The sequence below is a fragment of the Canis lupus genome, chromosome 7 (genome assembly GCF_011100685.1).
Source record: "Canis lupus familiaris isolate Mischka breed German Shepherd chromosome 7, alternate assembly UU_Cfam_GSD_1.0, whole genome shotgun sequence".
Lineage (NCBI taxonomy): Eukaryota > Metazoa > Chordata > Mammalia > Carnivora > Canidae > Canis > Canis lupus.
This window is the reverse complement of record NC_049228.1, coordinates 10,112,957-10,133,277: the sequence shown is the minus strand read 5'-3', so window position 1 is coordinate 10,133,277 and position 20,321 is coordinate 10,112,957. Positions and strand designations below refer to the sequence as shown.

Sequence of the window (20,321 nt, the reverse complement as noted above, 5' to 3'; positions counted from 1 at the left end):
AAGCTTTAATCTGCTGATCTGTAAGTTCGCTCACACCTGAGTGTTTTTCTACTATAAATAAAAATATACATAATGCAAACCTTACATTACAGAATTTCAAGTGTGAATTTTAAAAGTTGCTGCAATTTATAGCATAGAACTTAAGTTATAAAGCACAGAGGTAGGGCATAAATAACAAATTTTGTGATCTCAGGGACAAGATGCTTAAAATCTTTGGGTTTCAGTTTCTTCTGTAAAAATAGGGTATTGAATCATGTGATTCCATAATCCTTTCCAGTTTTAAAATCATGGATTCTGTGTAAACCTTTTGCAATATAACTATATGCCACCCATTGAGGTGGGAAGAGCAAACTTAAAATTTTTGTTTCTCTTTTTCTTTCCTCTCCTGAAGGAAGGTAAGGTTTATCTGATAAGCCTAAAATTGACATCCGTTTTAATAAGAATCCATTTGCCCTCCCAAGATACAGTCTTTAGTTGTTTTGGCTTTTGCTGTGTTCCTTATTTTTAAATTAATATTTTTATGGGAAAGTCCTATATTAAGTCCTAATTATTATAGACTATCAGATATACCTATTCTAAGTTCCTTGACAGGAGAAACAGAAATGATGGTTTATGTTGATGATGGAGTAGAAGTAGATGGAGTAGAGATTTTGCTCTTGAAAATGAGAACAACGAACCTATATGCTGAACTGCTTTTGGACTTTATAAATGAATTAATAAGTCTGTGCTACTTCTCTCTTTTTTGTTTAGGAAATGTGGGTTCCTCCCCCAGATCCTCTGACTTGGTCAGATTAGCCCAAGAGTGCTGTTACCATAATAACAGAGGCATTGCAGCTCATGGAGTACGAGTCCTAACTAATATAACGGTCTCTTGTCAAGAAAAAGGTAAGTTTGATTAGGACTGGTTGTAAGCTTTTGGATTGATGTTTGAGTGCAATTGTGTGTGTGTGTTTGGTTTTTTAATCCCTTATTCTTGGCACATATGCTTTTATCTACTGGTTGCCCCCTGAGGTCTTAGAGCAAGTTGTCTCAAAATTACTTAATCCTATGAAAAATAAAAAAATAAAAAATATATATATGAGGACCTTGGAATTGGGATTGTGAAATTGAAAGGTTTCATTGGAGCATTGCCCATTTCTTCCCCAGGGCTTAATTTTGCATGCATAGTGCTGTGGATAGGGATTGCTTATGACTGCCCGTCACTGTCCTGTGGTATGACATTTGTTCACCTGTACAAAAACCTGGAAAATTGAGGAAAAGATCCCTTAAGTTATCAAGGGGCTTAAATAACAAATAGTTTCACCTAGGGGCAAATGAGTTAACAGAGTAATATGAATTAAATTTGCCTAGAATTTGTCTCTAGGTATTTAAAGCATTAAACTGATATGCATAATTTTGAATGTGAATAGAAAATAATGCTTATATTTTACTGTATTTCTAATATCTTTGACCTGAAGGTTTGAATAAGTTCAAGCTGGTGTTCAAAAACAAATGCACTTTGGACCTCTCTTCTGTTTCAGTGTTTATTTTTATCTTTATTAAGGATCATAAGTCAAGATCTTATCCCCACTAGACATCAGCACTGCTCATTCCTAGTACCTATTTTTTTCTAGCGCCCTGACCCTCACTAGACTTAACACTGTCAAGCCCTACACTAACTTAGGTGACGTTTCTTTAAAATTGCTCCTTAAATGTTGATTCTTATTTGAATATTTAAACCTGTTTTATTTTTGATACAGTAATGAGTATTTTCTACCATGTAACACAGAAAACTGTGTTCTCAAAGCTCATATATATTAACTTCAATATGGATGACTGATATATTCAGAATTTTCTAGAACTTCTAGAGAAACTTTAGCTCTAAGGTAGTGGAATAATGCTTATAGTACTGCTATTACATGAGACAGCTTAAGGGGTTTGTTCTTTGTGGTCTGACTTAAAACATTAATAAGATTATATGGGGTCTTCATTACTTCCTAGAAGGGTTTTCATTAGAAAGTTACACTGTAGGTGAAAATAGACAAGTATAGTTTATGTCTAGTTAGGAAGATTTATGTCTAGTTAGCAAACTATATGGTTTGCTGTTCCTGGTATTTTCCTCAGCTAAGCTGGTGACACTTTCAGTTATACTTTATTTATACCTTTGTGACTTTAACTCTTGATTTAACATAGGTATATATATATCTTTTTTTAAAATACTAGTTTCAGTGTACAACATAATGATTTGATATTTGTATATATTGTGAAATGATCACCACAGTCTGGTTAATATCAGTCACCATAAATAGTTATAATTTTTTTTTCTTGTGATGAAAACTTTTAAGATCTGCTCTCTTAACTTTCAAATATACAATGTAGTATTATTAACTGTACCCACCATGCTGTACATTACATCCCATGACTTACTCATTTTATAACTGGAAGTTTGCACCCTTCAACCCCCTTCTCCCATTTTGCCCACCACTTCTCTCTGGCAATCACCAATCTGTTCTCTGTACCTACGAGCTCAGTTTTTGTTTGCTTGTTTGTTTTAGATTCCACATGCAAGTGAAGTCATAAGGTATTTTTCTTCTTCTATCTAACTTATTTCACTTAATGCCTTCAAGATTGATCCATTTGTCTCAAATGGCAGGCTTTCTTTCTTTTTATGGCTGAATAATAATCCACCATGTATCATTACCACATTTTCTTTATCCATTCATCCACTGGTGGACTCTTAGGTTATTTCCATATCTTGGCTATTGTAAATAATGCTGTAATGAACATGGGGGTGCAGATGTCTTTTTGAGTTAGTATTTTCATTTTCTTTGGATAAATACCCAGAAGTTGAGTTGCTGGATCATCTAGTAGTTCTGTTTTTAGCTTTCTGAGAAGCCTCCCACTGTCTTCCACAGCAGCTGTATCAGTCTGCGCTCCCACCAACAGTGCACAGGGCCCCTTTTCTCCACATCCTCACCAGCTTGTTATTTCTTGTCTTTTTGATAATGGCCATTCTGACAGGTGTGAGGTGATATCTCCTGGTTATTTTGATTTGCATTTCCCTGATGATTGGGGATGTTGAGCATCTTTTCATGTACCTATTGGCCATCTGGATGTCGTCTTCAGAAAAATGCCTCTTCAGGTCCTCTGCCCAATTTTTAATTGAATGGTTTGTTTTTTGCTGTTGAGTCATATGAGTTCTTTATATATTTTGGGTACTAACCCCTTATCAAATACATGACTTGCAAATATTTTCTCTCATTTTTGTTTTGTAGATGGTTTCCTTTGCCATACAAAAGCCTTTTAGTTTGATAAAATGTATATATTTTTTTATAATCATCAGTAAAGTAGTGGAAAAATAGAAGCCCAAAGATAGCCTTTACATTTCAGAAGTAATGGCACATGTACTTTTTCAGAAAGGTTAGCTGTTTCTTATATCTTCAATTCCTCAGTGTTTTTTTTCTTCTAAGTGTGTGTGTGTGTGTGTGTGTGTGTGTGTGTTTAATCTTCTCTACTTGACCACTGTAAAACTTAGTGTTTTTCCTCTAGACCTTTTGGCACTGGAACAAGATGCTGTCTTTGGCCTGGAATCCCTTCTGGTACTTTGTAGTCAAGATGATAGTCCAGGTGCTCAAGCCACTTTAAAGGTGAAAATATCACTTATTTTAATATAATGCCTGTTTTTATTACCTCATCCAGGGATTGGCAATCTCTGTAAAGGATCAGAGTAAATAAAGTTTTGTAGGCTAAATACTGTTTGTCATAACTACTGGATTCTACACTTGTAGAATGAAACAGTCATAGTGTGAGGAAGGGGGGACAAGGCAGTGGGATGTGGCAGTAAAACTATTTACAAAACCAGGCAGGAGTTGGCCAAAAGGGCAGTAGTTTGTCAACTCCAGTTCAAACAAACATTTGCCCTTGATCTTCACTTTCAAAACTATCACATTGACCATTATTATTCCAAAGGATAGACAAAGTCAAAATCTGAGCTTTGACCTATTTTGTCATCAGTTGACAGTGTTTATTAAGTTGTAGTAAATACATATGAAGGGCCTAGACAATATAAAGCAAAGTTAAATAAGCAGAGCTCCTAGACTTTAGGAAGTTTATAATCTGAGGTGACACTGATAAGTATTTAAGATCTATTATTATATTATTTATTATACTTAAGATACTAGCGATATTTAAGATTTTAAAAATGTGCAATGAAACTACTCTTATTGGAATGAAATATGAAATATAATTCGTTGATGTGCAAAATTAAGAAAAGTGGGGTTAATAGAAGTAAAAAGCTAATAGGTAGACAACAAAGATTATAAGAATGATAGCTTGTCTAAGGTGTGATTTGAAGGAAGTCATAACTTAGTTTAGCATGTTAAGGAAAGGTTTGATGTCATAGTGATGAACAATAGAGATATTACTATTATTAAATAAAAGCTGATAAGAGTTGGGGAGGGAAATAGGCAATAAGCGTTTGGCAAGTGATTCATCCGCAGAATCCCTCTGGAACCACAGTACATTTATTTAAAAGTTTAAAAGAGAGAGAGAGAAAGAATACACCAAATCATTTTCCCACCAAATGTAGGTGTCAATGAAACACTGGCCTCAGCACAATGGGACATATATAGATGGTCATGAAGGGTCCCTTTGTTAGAGAAGTTCCCCATTTAGAGGATACAGACACTTATCTAAGGGACTATAATATATATAATAGCAAGCAGAATGCACGAAGTTCCCTGGTAGTAACAAGCAAAAGTACAGTTCTAATGAGAAGACAGAGTTGAATGATTCATTTCAACTCAGGATGTTAGGGAAGACTTGAACAAGTAGATGTCATGTGAATTAAGCCTTGAAAGAGGGGTAGAATTTCAGTATTAAGGAAAGATCATTGGAACCCAAGGGACCACTGTTAAAAAAGGCATGAAAACAGAAATGTACTTGTTAGTTGGAAGAATGGTGAATAAACGACTGTGGCTGACAATATATAAGATTGGAAAAATAGTTTGCAGCTCTCTCAAGGAGAATATCAAATACCATACCAAGGAACTTTGTCTTGATTCTGTAGGTAGTGAGGAGATACTAAAATTTTAAATAGACCTGCTGTGACCTTCTTTGTAATTCTTGTTATTTCAGTGTGTCTATTATATGCCAAACTTGTTGACAATTTGTATATACATTTCTTTCCTTCTTTACAAAAATCTCATCTAGTGAAATTTTTCCTCTTTAATACTCATGAGGAATTTAAGGCTCAGGAAGATAAAATAGCTTGTTGAAAGATACCTAGCTGATCTTCAGCTCTGCATCTGTCACTTTCTGAAGACATTGTTGTGTCTGCCTACCTCATACTGAAAGCTACATGGCTGTGGTGTGAACGATGGGTTAAGGGGTCCATCTTTTTAAGAAAGAGGAATTAGGGAAAGATTTATGTTGTGGTAGAGAGAATGGAAAGGAAGTGGATATTGAAGATTGGACGAAAGTGGAAATGACAAGATATAGCAATCAGTTGGCTATGTAAGAGTGAGAGACTTCTGGTTCTGGTTCTGGTGGCTGGAATATTAGTTGATGCCATTAACTGGCCTGAGTGGAAGTTGTAAAGCCAGTTGCTTTTTGGATTTCGGTGAGAAATAAGAGAGAAAATTAGAAGCCTCTTCCCCACTTGTATGTGCTTAAGAGTCACTAGGACACCTTTTTTGAACTTCAAATTCTCACTAACCCAAATACTAAAAAACAAATTAATCCATTAAGTTTTGGGATAGGTAAGGCCAGGAATCTATGTGTTTTTAGCATCCTGGGCAATGCTAGCTAGGTAGGTTTACAAACCATACTTGAGAAGCAATTTTTGAAAAGTAATCAAAGTGCAGTATGATGAGACCCATTTTGCCTCTTTAGCATTGTGATTTTCTCCCCATGTCTTTTTTTTTTTTTTTAATAGTCTTGGGTTAAAATGACTGGTGAATATACAATCTTCACTTTTCATTTTAAACACGGAACATTTGTAGATCTTAATAATAAGATTCAGTATGTCATGTGTTTCTTACAAAGAAAAACGTTATGCCTACAGAAAACCTTTTTCTGATAACTTGTACAAAGTTCTTTCTTTAAAGCTTCAGTTAATACCTTCAACTTGTAACTGAGCCATTTTCTCTTTGATATGCAGATTGCTCTAAATTGTATGGTGAAGTTGGCCAAGGGCAGGCCTCATCTTAGCCAATCAGTGGTTGAGACCCTGTTGACCCAACTGCACAGCGCTCAGGATACAGCGCGTATCCTCATGTGCCATTGCCTGGCGGCCATTGCCATGCAGCTGCCAGTGCTGGGTGATGGCATGCTTGGGGACCTCATGGAGCTCTATAAGGTGATCGGGCGATCAGCCACAGACAAACAACAAGAACTTCTGGTAAAGAGCCCCTTTTTAACCTGCTGGGGATGACTAGATCTGGTCTAGTGGGAATTACTTGAGGAAGTCAGTGTTACTGTTTGACCTTACTTAAAAAGATTAAAGTAATTGGGCCACCTGGGTGGCTCAGTCAGTTAAGCACCTGACTCTTGATTTCAGCTCAGGTCATGATCTCAGGGTCCTGCAGATTGAGCCCTGTGTCAGGCTCCATGCTCAGTGGAGAATCTGCTTGATTCTCTGCTTCTCCCTCTTTTCCTCCCCCTGCTCCCTCTCGTGCTTTCTCAGATAAATAAATATTTTTTAAAAAAGATTAAAGTAATATGTAAGATATCAATATGCTGAAGTCAGAATAGAATTTTTTACTATTTCCATTTTTGATTTACAAAGCTCTGTTTATTCGTATCTAAAACTGCTTTCTTCAGGCGACAAGGCCCAGTCAGTTAAGTATCTGCCTTTGGCTCGGGTTCGGGATCATAGCATCCTGGTATCGAGTCCCGCATCAGGATCCCTGCTCAGCAGAGAGTCTGGTTCTCCCTCTCCTCCCCGCTTGTGCCCTCTCTTGCTGTCTCTGTTGCTATCTACGTCTCTCTCTCTCAAATAAATAAATAAGATCTTTTAAAAGTATTCAGTCCAATTGAACTGTACCTCTCTATGTACCTTCCTTCTCCCAGAGGTAACCTCTACACTGAATTTGGTGTTCATCATTCCCATACATGTTATACATTTACCACCTTAGTATATATCCTAAGTAGTAAGCAGTATTATTTTACATATTTTCAACTTTATATAAATGTTATCTTTTGCATATTTTCTATCTTTGCACATTTTGTGTGAAAAATCTATACAGATAAGTGTATCTCTATCTATTTCTCTACTATATAATACTTTACTGTGTGATTATATCTTAATTTACCTACTCGTGTTTATGGGCATTGTTTCTAATTATTTGCTGTCGTTAAACAATGCTCTGAGCAATGGAGTAAGTTGCCTAATGATTTCAAAGTGGAAAATTAATAAATGTCAAAGGAAAACAGATTTTGTTCAATTTTGATGGGCTCTAGTTTTTCTCCTTTTGGGTAAAGTCATCTATGACATTGGATAGAATTACATGTTTTCCTTATTTCTCTTACTTCTCGCTCATCGTTAGGTGAGTCTGGCCACTGTGATTTTTGTGGCCAGTCAGAAAGCACTATCTGCCGAAGTAAAAGCAGTAATTAAGCAGCAGCTTGAAAGTGTCTCCAATGGATGGACCGTTTACCGAATTGCCAGACAGGCATCCAGAATGGTATGTACTATCCTCCTCTGCGACCTGGGTTGGTGAAAATGGTAGACCTTAGATTGTGTGCTTCTTAGCCCAAGTCCAAACTGAAGATCAATATGGAAGTATGTTTTAGTCATGGAATTGAAAGATGATGATAGAAAGGACATAGTTTTAACTTTTCTCATATAGGAATGGCATGTATGTTGTTATGGGTGAAGTTCCACAGGAATTCCAAAAATATGAGCTCTTCCTGGCTGAAGGTTATTAGTGCCACTCCATTTTGCCCTGTACTCTCATAGCCACAGCTGCCTCCCACCCACCACTTCTGTCCTCTGTTATCAGTACACCACCTCTTTCTTCCCCCCCCTCTCCCCGACCTGGTCATTCTTAAGAGATGGGGGCAGGGGGCAGGTTGCAGTATGCTGTCCCTTCTCAACCATATGAAAAGCCTACCAATTTTTATTTTGTTTGAGAGGAAATATAGAGCTTGGATACTCTAGAAATCCTTTGGATGTAAGTCCAAAGAGCAAGATTTGAGAAGCATCATGTTACATATTGTAATGCATGTTTCCCAAAATGGGGAGGAGCTCTCTTGGCAGGACACCCCCAGGCATCGAGGCACTGCAGGGTGTGGAGCATCCCTGGCCCCCAGGCTTTTCTTAGTGGCATTCACATCCCCCCTTCCCCCCCCCCACCCCCGCCCCCATCAGCTCCTTTCCCCCAGTCATTTCCAGAGGCAGATGCAGTGCAGTGCAGAAGTGTTTGCACTTTCTGTAGTTTGAACTAAAATCCTAGTCTTGAGTTATAGGTAATTCCATTTATTTTCTTTTTGGAACTGTTCTAGAAAAGAACTAAAGGGCATTTTGTTACATAAAAGCAGCTCAGCATATTTTCTCTGACGAAATACTTAGACCCGAGTCTCAAAGAATTCTATAATATGAAGAGTGGTTGTTAAAACTTATCCAGGGTTTGAGTTTGTCTTTTAGCTGCCTCATCAGCTACATCAAGTGTAAGAACCTCATCATGTGCCCACCTCCCCTTTTTTAGGGTAACCATGACATGGCCAGAGAGCTTTATCAGAGTTTGCTGACTCAGGTTGCCTCAGAACATTTCTACTTCTGGCTGAATAGTTTGAAGGAGTTCTCACAGGCAGAACAGTGCCTCACCGGGTTGCAAGAGGAGAACTATAGTTCAGCACTTTCTTGCATTGCTGAGTCTTTAAAATTCTACCACAAAGGGATTGCTTCCTTAACAGTAAGTCCTCTTGATTCTCCTTTGGTGATGATGACTTGTGTGAGAATGGCCTCGCTTTTCTTTGTGGGTTATTCTATTTGAACTACCTTGAAAAATCTGCTGATAAATATATTTAGCAATATCAAATAATAGGACATCGTGGTAAATCCTTAATCCCTCCCCCCGCTTTTTAATATTCATGAATTGATAGAAGTTTATCTTTTTTTTTTTTTAATCAAGAACCAGGTACCACTTATGGGCGGATTACTGAATCCATGCAGAAAGGATAAGTGGAGATAGGATATTCCCTCTCTAGACTCCTGTTTGTAAGAGGTACTGGGTCATTACCAACCATCAAATGTAAACCCCGCCACAACCCATTTCATGCCTGGCAACTGCTAAGAAGCTAGAGTTTCTTGCTTTGTAGATAAAGAAGAAATTATCAAGGATGCTAGTGTCCCACTTTTTACCCCTCTCTGATATCCTCCTATTCTAAATTGAGAGTCACCAGCTACTATTCTTGTTTTCTCTGCCAAGAGAGTAAAGGGGTTGCAAGGAGGGTACACCATTAGCATTTCTTATGTTTCCTTGAATTTATATTCCAAAGTAAGAACCTGTACCCAACATGAGCATTTTCTGTATTAATGCAAAGATTTATTTTCCCTTTAAGAGTAAAGAGTTTATGTGATCAACATTACATATTTTGTAAGTATTGTCATTAATCTTTAAAATTATATATATTTAGATGGAACTGTAAAACTTTAGGTACCTATATATATAGATGTTTCCCATAATCTCTTTTTAATAGTGGATCGTCCCAAAAGAAGTGCTCTGAAGCAGAATAAGGAATAAACAGATGTGACAAAATAGACAATATTCAGAATACTGTGGATACATATTTTTTGAAGTATAATTTTTTTTTCTTTTTTGGATAGGATTGATCAACTGTTTTAAAACGGGAATATAGGAATGGCTTCTCTCTACCTTAAAGGGTAGCATTGACTGCTATGATTCTTTCCTCTTGATTATTCTGGGAAAAGAGTGCTGTTGCCTATATCAGCCTACATCAGAAAATATAGGTACAGTTATTGGTTGCAATCCGTAGAATTATTTCATTTTCTAGTTCATGTGGAGTAGAAAATTGTTTATCATTCAGTAGAGCTAAATGGTTGGAACTGTGAAACAAACTCACAGGGCGGTAAAACAGAATTAATATTATGAAAATCCTGTTGAATATTTAATAGTCTTTTAATGATTTGTGTGGTATGTGTATTTAATGAGGCTTGACAGTAACTAAGGACTGAGTTCTGACAGAGAAAGTAAGGACTCCGATTGACAGAAACCTCTTACCTTGATCTCCTTTCTGCCTTAAGGTAGGTTATTGGGCCTCACATCGACTCCTTTTGAAATGGAATTCTTTTATTCAACAGACTGTAAGCACTTACTATGTGCCAGACACTGCTTTGAGGATTAAAAAAAAAAAATCAAGAAATGATTCTCCACTTGAGAGTAGAGTAGAGAAGGAGGCAGGATGATCCTTACAGTCATTTGGGATTTACCACATTTCGGATTGTACTCTACCATCAGGGTTTTTTAAAGATTTATTTTAATCATTCATTTGTCAAGCGTGGATTTGACAATAGCTTTGTGTCTGTGTCCCTGAGAAGGTATGAATGAACATGGACTGACCTTCTACTCCTGTCACATGAATGATCAAATGTAAGATTGTACAGCTGTGAGAATTCTGCTTTATTCAAGGATAAGAAGTTCAAATTCTGTGTTTATACTACAGCAACACTGGGTGTCTAATTTCCCAACATAGTGACTAATGATAGAGTTATCTTGCTATTTAAGAATAAGAATTGTAAAAAGTATTTTAGTTTTCTGTACTGTGTCACAAATTACCACAAATTGAGTGACTTAAGACAACACCTTTTTCTTTTTAAAGATTTTATTTATTTATTTGAAAGAGAGCACACATGAGCTGGGGGCAGGGAGCAGAGGGAGAAGGACAAGCAGAATCAGTGCTGACCGCAGAGCCTGTCATGGGGCTCCATCCCAGGACCCTGAGATCATGACCTGAGCCGAAATCAGATGCTTGACTGAGCCACCAAGGCACCCCATTTTTATTTATTTTAAAATAGTGAATATGTATAACATCTCCATATATGGTGTAGAGGGTATATAAAAAAATACAACAAATATCAAAATATACTTAGCATCTTTAGGAAATGCGGCGTTACTACGATTGCCTCTAAGACTCATGCACATTCTTTATGTTTGTATGACATTTCCTACCCCAAAGAGGTAACCACTATCCTGAATCTTGTGTGTACCATTCCCTTGCCTCTCTTTGTAATTTTAACATGCTTTTTGGTAACTCTTAGCAAGGTACTATTTTATGTTGTTTTAGAATTTTATTATAAAAAGGAATTATACATATTTTTCTTCAACTTGCTCTGATTATATAAATTATGTCCTTAAGATTCATTCATCTTGTTACATGAAGCTGTAGGTCAGTTTTACTGCTATATAGTCTTCCATCATGACTATATATCAATTTATTTGTCCATTCTAGTGTTGATGAAATTATTAATTCTTTGGTTTTTGCTATTATGAATAGTATTGTTGTGAACATTCTTGTATACATCTTTTGATAGACCTATGTAAAGCTTTTTCTAAGACTGTGATTCTCAATTGGGGATGATTTTGCCCTTCCAGAGGACATTTGGCAATGTCTAGAGACATTTTTGGTTATCATGATTTGTCATGGTTCCTGGCATTTAGTGGGTACAAGCCAGAGATGCTGCTGAACATCCAGCAATGCACAGAACCACTCCCTTTAACAAAGAATTATTCAGTTCAAAATATAACTAGTATAATAAGAATGAAAACCCTTCCCTAGAGCAGTAGACCTCAGTCAAAGCTATATATCTGTCCCTCGCTCCAACTTAGAAGTGTGTGGAGATGTTTCTCTTTGTCACATAGGATAAGGAGGACTGCTATTGGCTTTAATGGTTAGTAACTAAAGATGCTTAATCTCTTGAAATGCCCAGGATGCTCTTGCCTCTGTTAAGAGATACTGCTCTAATATACTACGTAGGAGTGGAATTGCAAGGTTATGTACACCTTCAGTCAACTAGCTAATACCAGGAGGCTTTCTATAGTGGTTTATAAATTTATAAACCACCCAGCAGTATGTAAGAGTTCCTGTTGCTCTACATTTTTCCTGTCACTTGGTATGTTCTAAACGTTCTGATTGACATTTCTTAAATTACCAATTCAATTAAACATTTTATTTATTTATTTATTTAATATCATTGATGTATAACATTGGTTTCAGGTATATAGCACAACAATTCAATATTTGTATATATTGTGAGATGATTACTACAGTAAGTCTAGTTAATACTCCTCACTATATATAGTTAGTCAAAGTTTTCTTGGGGCACCTGGGTGGCTTAGTCAGTTGAGCGTCTACCTTCAGCTCAGGTTATGATCCTGGGGTCAGGTTGCATATCAGGCTCCCTGCTTCTCCCTCTCCCTCTGTTGCTCCCCCCCTGCTTGTGCTCTCTCTCTGTCAAATAACTAAATAAAATCTTTAAAGAAGTAAAAAGAAAAAGTTTTCTTTTTGGTGCTGAGGGCTTTTAAGATCCACTCTCTAAGCACTTTCCAAACATAAAATACAGTATTAACTATACTCCTATACTATACACTCTATCCCCGTGATGTATTTAATTTATAACTGGAAGTTTATACTTTTGACCACTTCACCCCTTTTACTCACCCCCCTACCCCCCACTCCATCATCTCTGACAACTGCGTATCTGTTCGCTGTGAGCTTGGAGTTTCTGGGGTTTTGTTTTTTATTCCACATATAAGTGAGATCATGTGGTATTTGTATTTGATTTATTTCACTTAGCATAATGTCCTCAAGGTCCATCAGTGTTGTTGCAGAAGGCAAGTTTTCACTTTTCTATGACTGAATGATACTTCATTATATATACATGCCACATTTTCTTTATCCATTCATCTGCTGATGGATACTTAGGTTTCCATATCTATTGTAAATAATGCTACAGTGAACATGGGGATGCGTATGTCTTTATGAGATAATGTTTTTGTTTTCTTCAGATAAATACCCAGAAGTAGAATTGCTGGATCATCTAGTAATTCTGTTTTTAGTTTTTTGAGGAACCTCCATACTCCAGTGCCTGCACCAATTTACATTTCCACCAACAGTGTACCAGAGTTCCCTTTTCTCCACATCCTTGACAACACTTACTTGTTCTTAACTTTTTTTTTTTTTAATTTATTTATGATAGTCACACAGAGATAGAGAGAGAGGCAGAGACACAGGCAGAGGGAGAAGCAGGCTCCATGCACCGGGAGCCCGACGTGGGATTCGATCGTGGGTCTCCAGGATCGTGCCCTGGGCCAAAGGCTAAACCGCTGCGCCACCCAGGGATCCCTGTTCTTAACTTTTTGATTTTGAACAGGTGTGAAGTGTTATCTTGTAGTTTTGATTTGCATTTCCCTGATGATGAGTGATATTGAGCATCTTTTTATGTATCTGTTGGCCATCTGTATGTCTTCTTTGGAAAAAGGTCTAGTCAGATCTTCTGCTAATTTTATAATCAGATTGTTGTTTGTTTTGCTTTGCTGTTAATAGGAGTTCTTTATATTTTTTGGATATTAACCCCTTGTCAGGTACAGGGTTTGCAAATATTTTCTCCCGTTTAGTAGTTCCTTTTTCATTTTCTTGAAACAAACATTTGTTTCATTTTTGGCCATTTGTGTTTTGTTTCATTTTGTTTCTGTTAACTGCCAGTTGAGGTTTTTTCATTTTCCTAGCAAGTTGTTTGTCTTACTGATTTGTAAGTTCTTATATGTTCTGGATACTAATTTTTTGTAGGTTATCTATGTTGCAAATACCATCTAATTTTGTAGCTTTTCCCCCCACTTTCTATCTTTAATGAACAGCAATTCTTAATAGTCTAAGAATTTATGGTCTAAGTTATTGATCTTTCTTCCTTTATGGTTTCTGTTTTTTAAGAAATGTTTCCCTAGTTCATGCTCCCTTCACCCATCTCCCCAGAAGTAAGCACTATTTCGATTTCTAAAGCTATCAGTCTTGCCTTGTTTTTATTAATAGTTAGGAAATCATGCGGTATTCTTGTGATTCTAGTTGTTTTGCTCAACTTTATGTTTGTGAGTCATTCGTTTTGTTGTTGCATATTGCAGTAGTTCATTCATTTTCATTGTTCTATGATACTCTTTCAATGACGGTTAAAGAAATCTGTTTATCCATCTTTATCATTGGAGAACATTTGGGTTATTTCCAGATTGGAGCTATTAAGAATAGTTTGAGGGGGCCTGGGTGGTTCAGTTGGTTAAGTGTCTGCCTTTGGCTCAGGTTATGATCCCAGAGTCCTGGGCCTCAGTGCCTGGCTTGTTCCCTGCTTAGTGCTCCCTGCTCCCTGCTCCCTTTTCCCTCCCTCTTCCTCTGCCTCTTCCCTGGCAGGGATACAAGTAGGTGTATATGATACTGTTATATAAATACAGTTATAGACCATCTGACCAGACAAAAAAACCTGGCAATCTTGTCCTAACATGCATTACAAAACTGAAAGAGAAGCAAGATGTAGTTATAAAGAGTAGTTGGACTATGAACACTCTAATGGACATCTTTTGGTATAGGTGTGCATTTCTTGTGGATGGTAGTGCTGTGTCATGCAGTATGGTTCAGCTATAATAAATACTGCCAAGAGGTGCCCATGGCAGTTTCCAACTTATATTTTTACCAGTATGAATGCCTTTTGGGGTTCATAGTGCTTCCTGATTCTATGGCTTGATGATTTTGATCAGTTTTGGTCGTTCCCTCTTTAGCTATTGCTTCTGTCCCTTTCTCACTCACTTGGAACTCCAGATACAATGATAATAACTCTCTTTACCATGTCTCGTTTTTCTCTTACATTCTCTCCTACATCTCCCATCTTTTTATCTCTCTATTCTTAGCTCTAAATGTTTTCTTCTGACCTTACTTCCACTTCAGTAATTTTTTTTTAAGATTGATTTATTTTAGAGAGAGAGCTGGGAGGTGGGCAGAGAGAGAGAGAATCTCAAAAAGAGTCTACACTGAGCACAGAGCCCAATGTGGAGCTCGATCCCACAACCCTGAGATTATGACCTGACCTAAAACAGAGTCGGATGCTTAACAGACTGCACCACCTAGGCACCCCCACTTGATGAGTAACTCTTATATTGTGTCTAATCTGCTGTCAAACCCATTAAGTTCTTAATTTCACTTATTGTAGGTTTTTTTTTTCAATTCCATAATTTCCATTTGGTTATTTTATATTTTCTAGTTCTTTGCCAGGATTCTCTGTTTTGTCATTTAATTTCTTTTAACATATTAATCATAGTTATTTTAAAATTCATATCTGATATTCTGTTTCTGGATCTCTTGTGGTTTGTACTTTTAAATTCCTGCATCACCACCATCTCTTGCTTTGAAAGATTTTGTCTTTTTTGTGTGCTTTGTTACTTTTTATTTGGTTTTGGACACTGGATGATAATTATAGTGATTACATCATCCAGAGCCTTGTATATCTTTCTTGGCCTTTGGCAGGCAGTAAAGCTAAGATCACTTTAATCCTTCGGAGGGCCAGTCTATTTCTGAGTTCTCCTTACTCCTAGGGCATAGCCCTTTGAGGTAACAGCCAAAGCCTGAAGTGTTTTCCACAGCCCCCCTCCTCATTTTATGAAATTGCTGAAAATCCTGCTCAGCTTCTCAGACTCTCAGGAGCAGCTTTCAAGTTAGCAAACATCTCAAGGGAGAAAATGTCACCAAATGTCAATCTTGCCTCCTTGCATTTCCCATCTCTTCATGATTTTTGGCTTCAAAATCCTTTTTGCCGTAATAAGCTCTTCAGTGCTTTCAAATATATGTTCTTAATGTTGTATTCAGTTTTCACAGCTGTTGTTAGTAGGTAGGAGGGCTGGTTTAAAACAGTTTAGTCCACAGTTGCTTTATGCTTGGCTTATTCTTTCAAAATCTAGGATTAGGGCAGCCCGGGTGGCTCAGCAGTTTAGCGCCGCCTTCAGCCCAGGGCCTGATCCTGGAGACTCAGGATCGAGTCCCACGTCGGGCTCCCTGCATGGAGCCTGCTTCTCCCTCTGCCTGTGTCTCTGCCTCTCTCTCTGTCTCTCATGAATGAATGAATGAATCAATCAATCAATCAATCAATCTAGGATTATACTAAGTAAAGTAAGCCAGTTGCAAGAAGACAAATACTCTGTGATTCTACTTATATGAGCTATCTAAAGAAGTCAGATTTATGGAAACAATAGTAGAATGGTGGTTACCAAGGGCTTCAGGTCCATGGTTTACATTACAGTTTACTCTTGGTTGTCGTGTGTTCTTTACCACTGTACACACACACTTTTTTTTAATCAAGCTCATCAGGTAGCTTTCTTTTTAGCCATGTTGGTTTCTTTAGGTAGCTCCATTTAGGAAATTGGATATGTACTACAAGTCAAGTTCTGTGAAGTAGCATTATATGCATGCATGTCTGACAAAGATTTAACTTTGGGGCACCTGTGTAGCTTGGTCAGTTAAGTATTTGGTTCTTGATTTCGATTCAGGTCACGATCTCAAGGTCATGAGATGGAGCCCTGCATCAGGCTCCATGCTCAGTGGGGAGTCTGCTTGAGATTCTCTCTCTCCTCCCTCTACCCTTCTCCCCTTAACCCTGCTTGCTCTCTCTCTCTCTCTGTAAAATAATGAATCTTTTCTTTTTCTTTTAAAGATTGAACTATACATGTTTAGGGGAAAAGAAAGAAGGAAGGAAGGAGAAAAATAATCATTTAAGTAATGGGAAAGCAAAATAGCAATCCAAATAGTGGGAATAGTTTTTCTCAATTGGCTGATAAGCCTGAGTGAGCTCTGGGGAGAGCTCTGAGTTTGTTGCTCCTTCACTGCCTGTGTTGAATTCACTGAAAATAATTCCTCCCTGAGGAAATTTCAAGAGTAATATTAATTATGTACAATTTTTGCTTTACCTGCTAACCTTAGATTCCCAGCCTCTGTTTAAGCTTTAGCCTCAATACAAAGAAAAGTAAATAGTATCCTTCTTATTTCTCATTGGCATTATTCATACTGCTATAACCTAAATTTATTTCTTGAACATTTTTGGTCTTTCACAGAGGTTACTACCTTTTAAAGTCTCCTCTATGACAAATCTATCTTTTCTGTGTTCTTTTGGACATGTGTACTATATCTAGCATTGCTTTCAGCATAACACAATCTAAAATGCACAGTCGCTTTCAAAGTTTCCATCTTATATCATCAATAGAATACTCAAAAATAAATCCAGAGTTACAGTAAATCTCCCTTATTATAACTACATCTTGCTTCCCTTTCAGTTTTGTAACACCTGTTAGGACAAGATTGCCAGGATTTTTTGTCTGGTCAGATTGTCTGTACTGTATTTATTTAATAGTATCATTATACACCTACTTGTATCCCTGACCGTTGTAAAGTTACCAACAAGCAATAAATTAAAAATAGCAGGTAGCTGTGTAAGGTTCAGAGTTCTCATGAGAGCAAATTAAATCTTTAAGGAATTAAAAGCAATTGAAATGTTCTCTTTTAATCTCCTAGTCTGTGCTATTTCATGATTAGAACAGGCATCCTAAAAGTGTGAAAACCACAGAATTCAATATATTGAGTATAATTATTGCCTCTAGCTTATTTAGGACTGTCTATATGTAACTTTTATATATATCCTCAAGGGCCTTACATTTTGAGGAGGATACTAGAGCCAGGTGTATGTCCTTATAAAGGATATAGGGAGTGGCTAATTGTTTCATAGAGTAAAATATGAATGCTAACAAATAACAAAACTTACCATTTGACACTTAAAAGTAGAGGGAAGTACACTAAGGTCAATATGTGATACTTGGCCAGATGGTAATATTGTAACTGACTTCTAGAAACCCAAAGTCAAATGCCTTGCTCTCCTGCTAAAAGGATGGTGTAAGGTAGTATCTAAGGAACAAACAAAAAAAAAAAAAAAAAAAGGAACAAACAGCATCAGCATGTTTAAGCTAGTCATGTCAGGAAAATTACTTTCACTCTGCCTCCATTTACTGTTAGTTGAGCATGGTTTTGATATGCCTTTCATTGAAAGCACCATGCTAGGTTCTCTGCCGAGAGTAGTTACTGAATAGTTAAAGGTTGTCCTAGCCCACACTGGCTTGACTTACATTCCTTGCCCTCTCTACCTAGCTGCTGCTACTCTTTGCTGTCCAAGACTTAACCCCTGACACCTCTCCTCCTTATAAAAACTTATTTGTGCATCATATAACCTGTTCTTCCTTAGTAGCCTGTGTTCATTCTAACATGTCTGCTCAGAAATTCTTCTTAATATTAAGTTGGGCTCACAGTAGAAAAATCAGCCATGAGGCAACATGCTTTTTACCAGTGTCTAGCACCATATTTCTCATATTTATCTTTCTTTCCTCTTCTGCCCCCCAACTTTTAAAAATCCATTACAGATGAGAGGGGTTTGGAAGAATGATAATGTCCTTGAAGTGTCCATCAGATGGTATTTGAAAGATTTAGTCTTTTTTGTGTGCTTTGTTACTTTTTATTTGGTTTTGGACACTGGATGAAAATTATAGTGATTACATCATCCAGAGCCTTGTGATAATCTAGCCAACCCACATGCTGTGGGGTCTTTGTGAATGTAGGGAGTAAGGAAGCTGAATGTTGATGGAACATACAGCTTTTTGGAGCTGATACTAATAATGATAAGTTTTTCTTTCCAATATTACATTGATCCTCTTATAACGTAGGTATTTATCCATCAATGTTAGAACTAATGTTCTTTGCCCAGACGGTGAGGAATTGTTCGTATGGCACCATCTGGCTATTGTGTTTACTTGTCTTACATATATATATATATATATATATATATCTTTTTTCTCCCCCCAGGCTGCCAGTACACCACTGAATCCTTTAAGTTTTCAGTGTGAATTTGTAAAACTCAGGATTGACCTTCTACAGGCCTTCTCTCAACTTATCTGTACTTGTAATAGCCTCAAGACAAGCCCTCCACCTGCAATTGCCACAACAATTGCCATGACCTTAGGGAGTGACCTTCAGAGATGTGGCCGCATCTCCAATCAGGTGTGTCTTAACTTTATTTTTAGTGCAGGCTTTAATTACATTAGAGATTTTTGAGGTTAGTTGTAAGATGAAAAAATTCTGAAACTTAAAAATCAGCTGTTTGACTAATAGACATTAAGCCTCAAATGCTTTAAGTCATGTCTTGCTGAAAATAGGCTGATGTTTTTATTAGAATGACAAAGTGATTGATGGTATCTCACTAGATGCTACACATTTATAACTGTCTTAATTATTTTAGTGGAACTTGAAGCTAAAAAAGCAATGCTTTTTGTTTCTGTGTGTCATATGTGTTACTGTAATTTTGTGAACATTGAGAATTTCATTTACCATCTTTGCTAATTTTATTTAACAAGGTTTACAAGCATAAATGGAATGGAAATGAAAAAAGTTGAACTGCTTTTTGGATTTGATTGTTGGAGAATAGGTTTTTTTATGTTTTGATTTTTTTTTGTGGTATGTGTGTGTATATATATATATATATATATATATATATATACACACACAAACACACACACACACACAATAATGATACTGTGTTCCTTGTAATTGTTACTTTTCCTTCTTTTTAGATGAAACAGTCCATGGAAGAATTCCGAAGCCTTGCTTCCCGATATGGGGATCTGTATCAGGCATCTTTTGATGCTGATTCGGCAACCTTGAGGAATGTGGAACTGTATCCTAAGCTGCTTCAATATTTCTTGTTCTGTGGAAGTATTCTTTTAAACACAGAGTAAATACTTTAGATATGCCTAACTAAAAATATGTATATTTATATAAGCCTACAAACTTATAATTAACTTCTCTTTGGAAATCTAGTATGAGTAGTATATTTTTACTTTTTAACTTCAACCAGGCTTGGGAAAAAAAAAAAAAAAAAGTAGTGGCTTTCTCCACTTCTAGGAAGAGCATCCAAAATCCAGGTCCCACCAATGTTGCATACTTTGTGCTCACTTGCTCACAGTGGAGAAAGCAACACGTTTTCCCACCAGAAAACCATTTATGTCACCTCAGTATTCTTTGTGGTAAAAACCCTGGTTCCCATCACCTTTATTAGGGATCTTTGGTGTTAGTCATCACTTTTGTTCACTAAGTCCTCTGAATTCTCCCTGTTTTCTTATTAGCAGCTTCAAGTCCTTTTTGAAAGGACAGAAGAAATAAATGATTTTTAAATTGTAGTATCTATAAATCAGTAGAGCTTGCCATTTTGGTTTTCTAAGTAAAAACCTAGTGAATGCTATGGACCCTTTCCTCTA

General features: G+C 36.9%; 1 protein-coding gene across 1 annotated transcript in view; it reads left to right on the top strand.

The window, feature by feature from the left end:
* INTS7 (integrator complex subunit 7) overlaps positions 1-20,321 on the top strand; it is an 84,822-nt gene that overhangs the window by 46,435 nt on the left and 18,066 nt on the right. Inside the window, exons 9-15 of the mRNA XM_038542073.1 lie at positions 751-885; positions 3,529-3,626; positions 6,140-6,379; positions 7,527-7,664; positions 8,688-8,894; positions 18,874-19,068; positions 19,638-19,741. Coding sequence (XP_038398001.1) covers positions 751-885; positions 3,529-3,626; positions 6,140-6,379; positions 7,527-7,664; positions 8,688-8,894; positions 18,874-19,068; positions 19,638-19,741 — 1,117 coding nt within the window. The remainder of the gene's footprint in view (positions 1-750; positions 886-3,528; positions 3,627-6,139; positions 6,380-7,526; positions 7,665-8,687; positions 8,895-18,873; positions 19,069-19,637; positions 19,742-20,321) is intronic.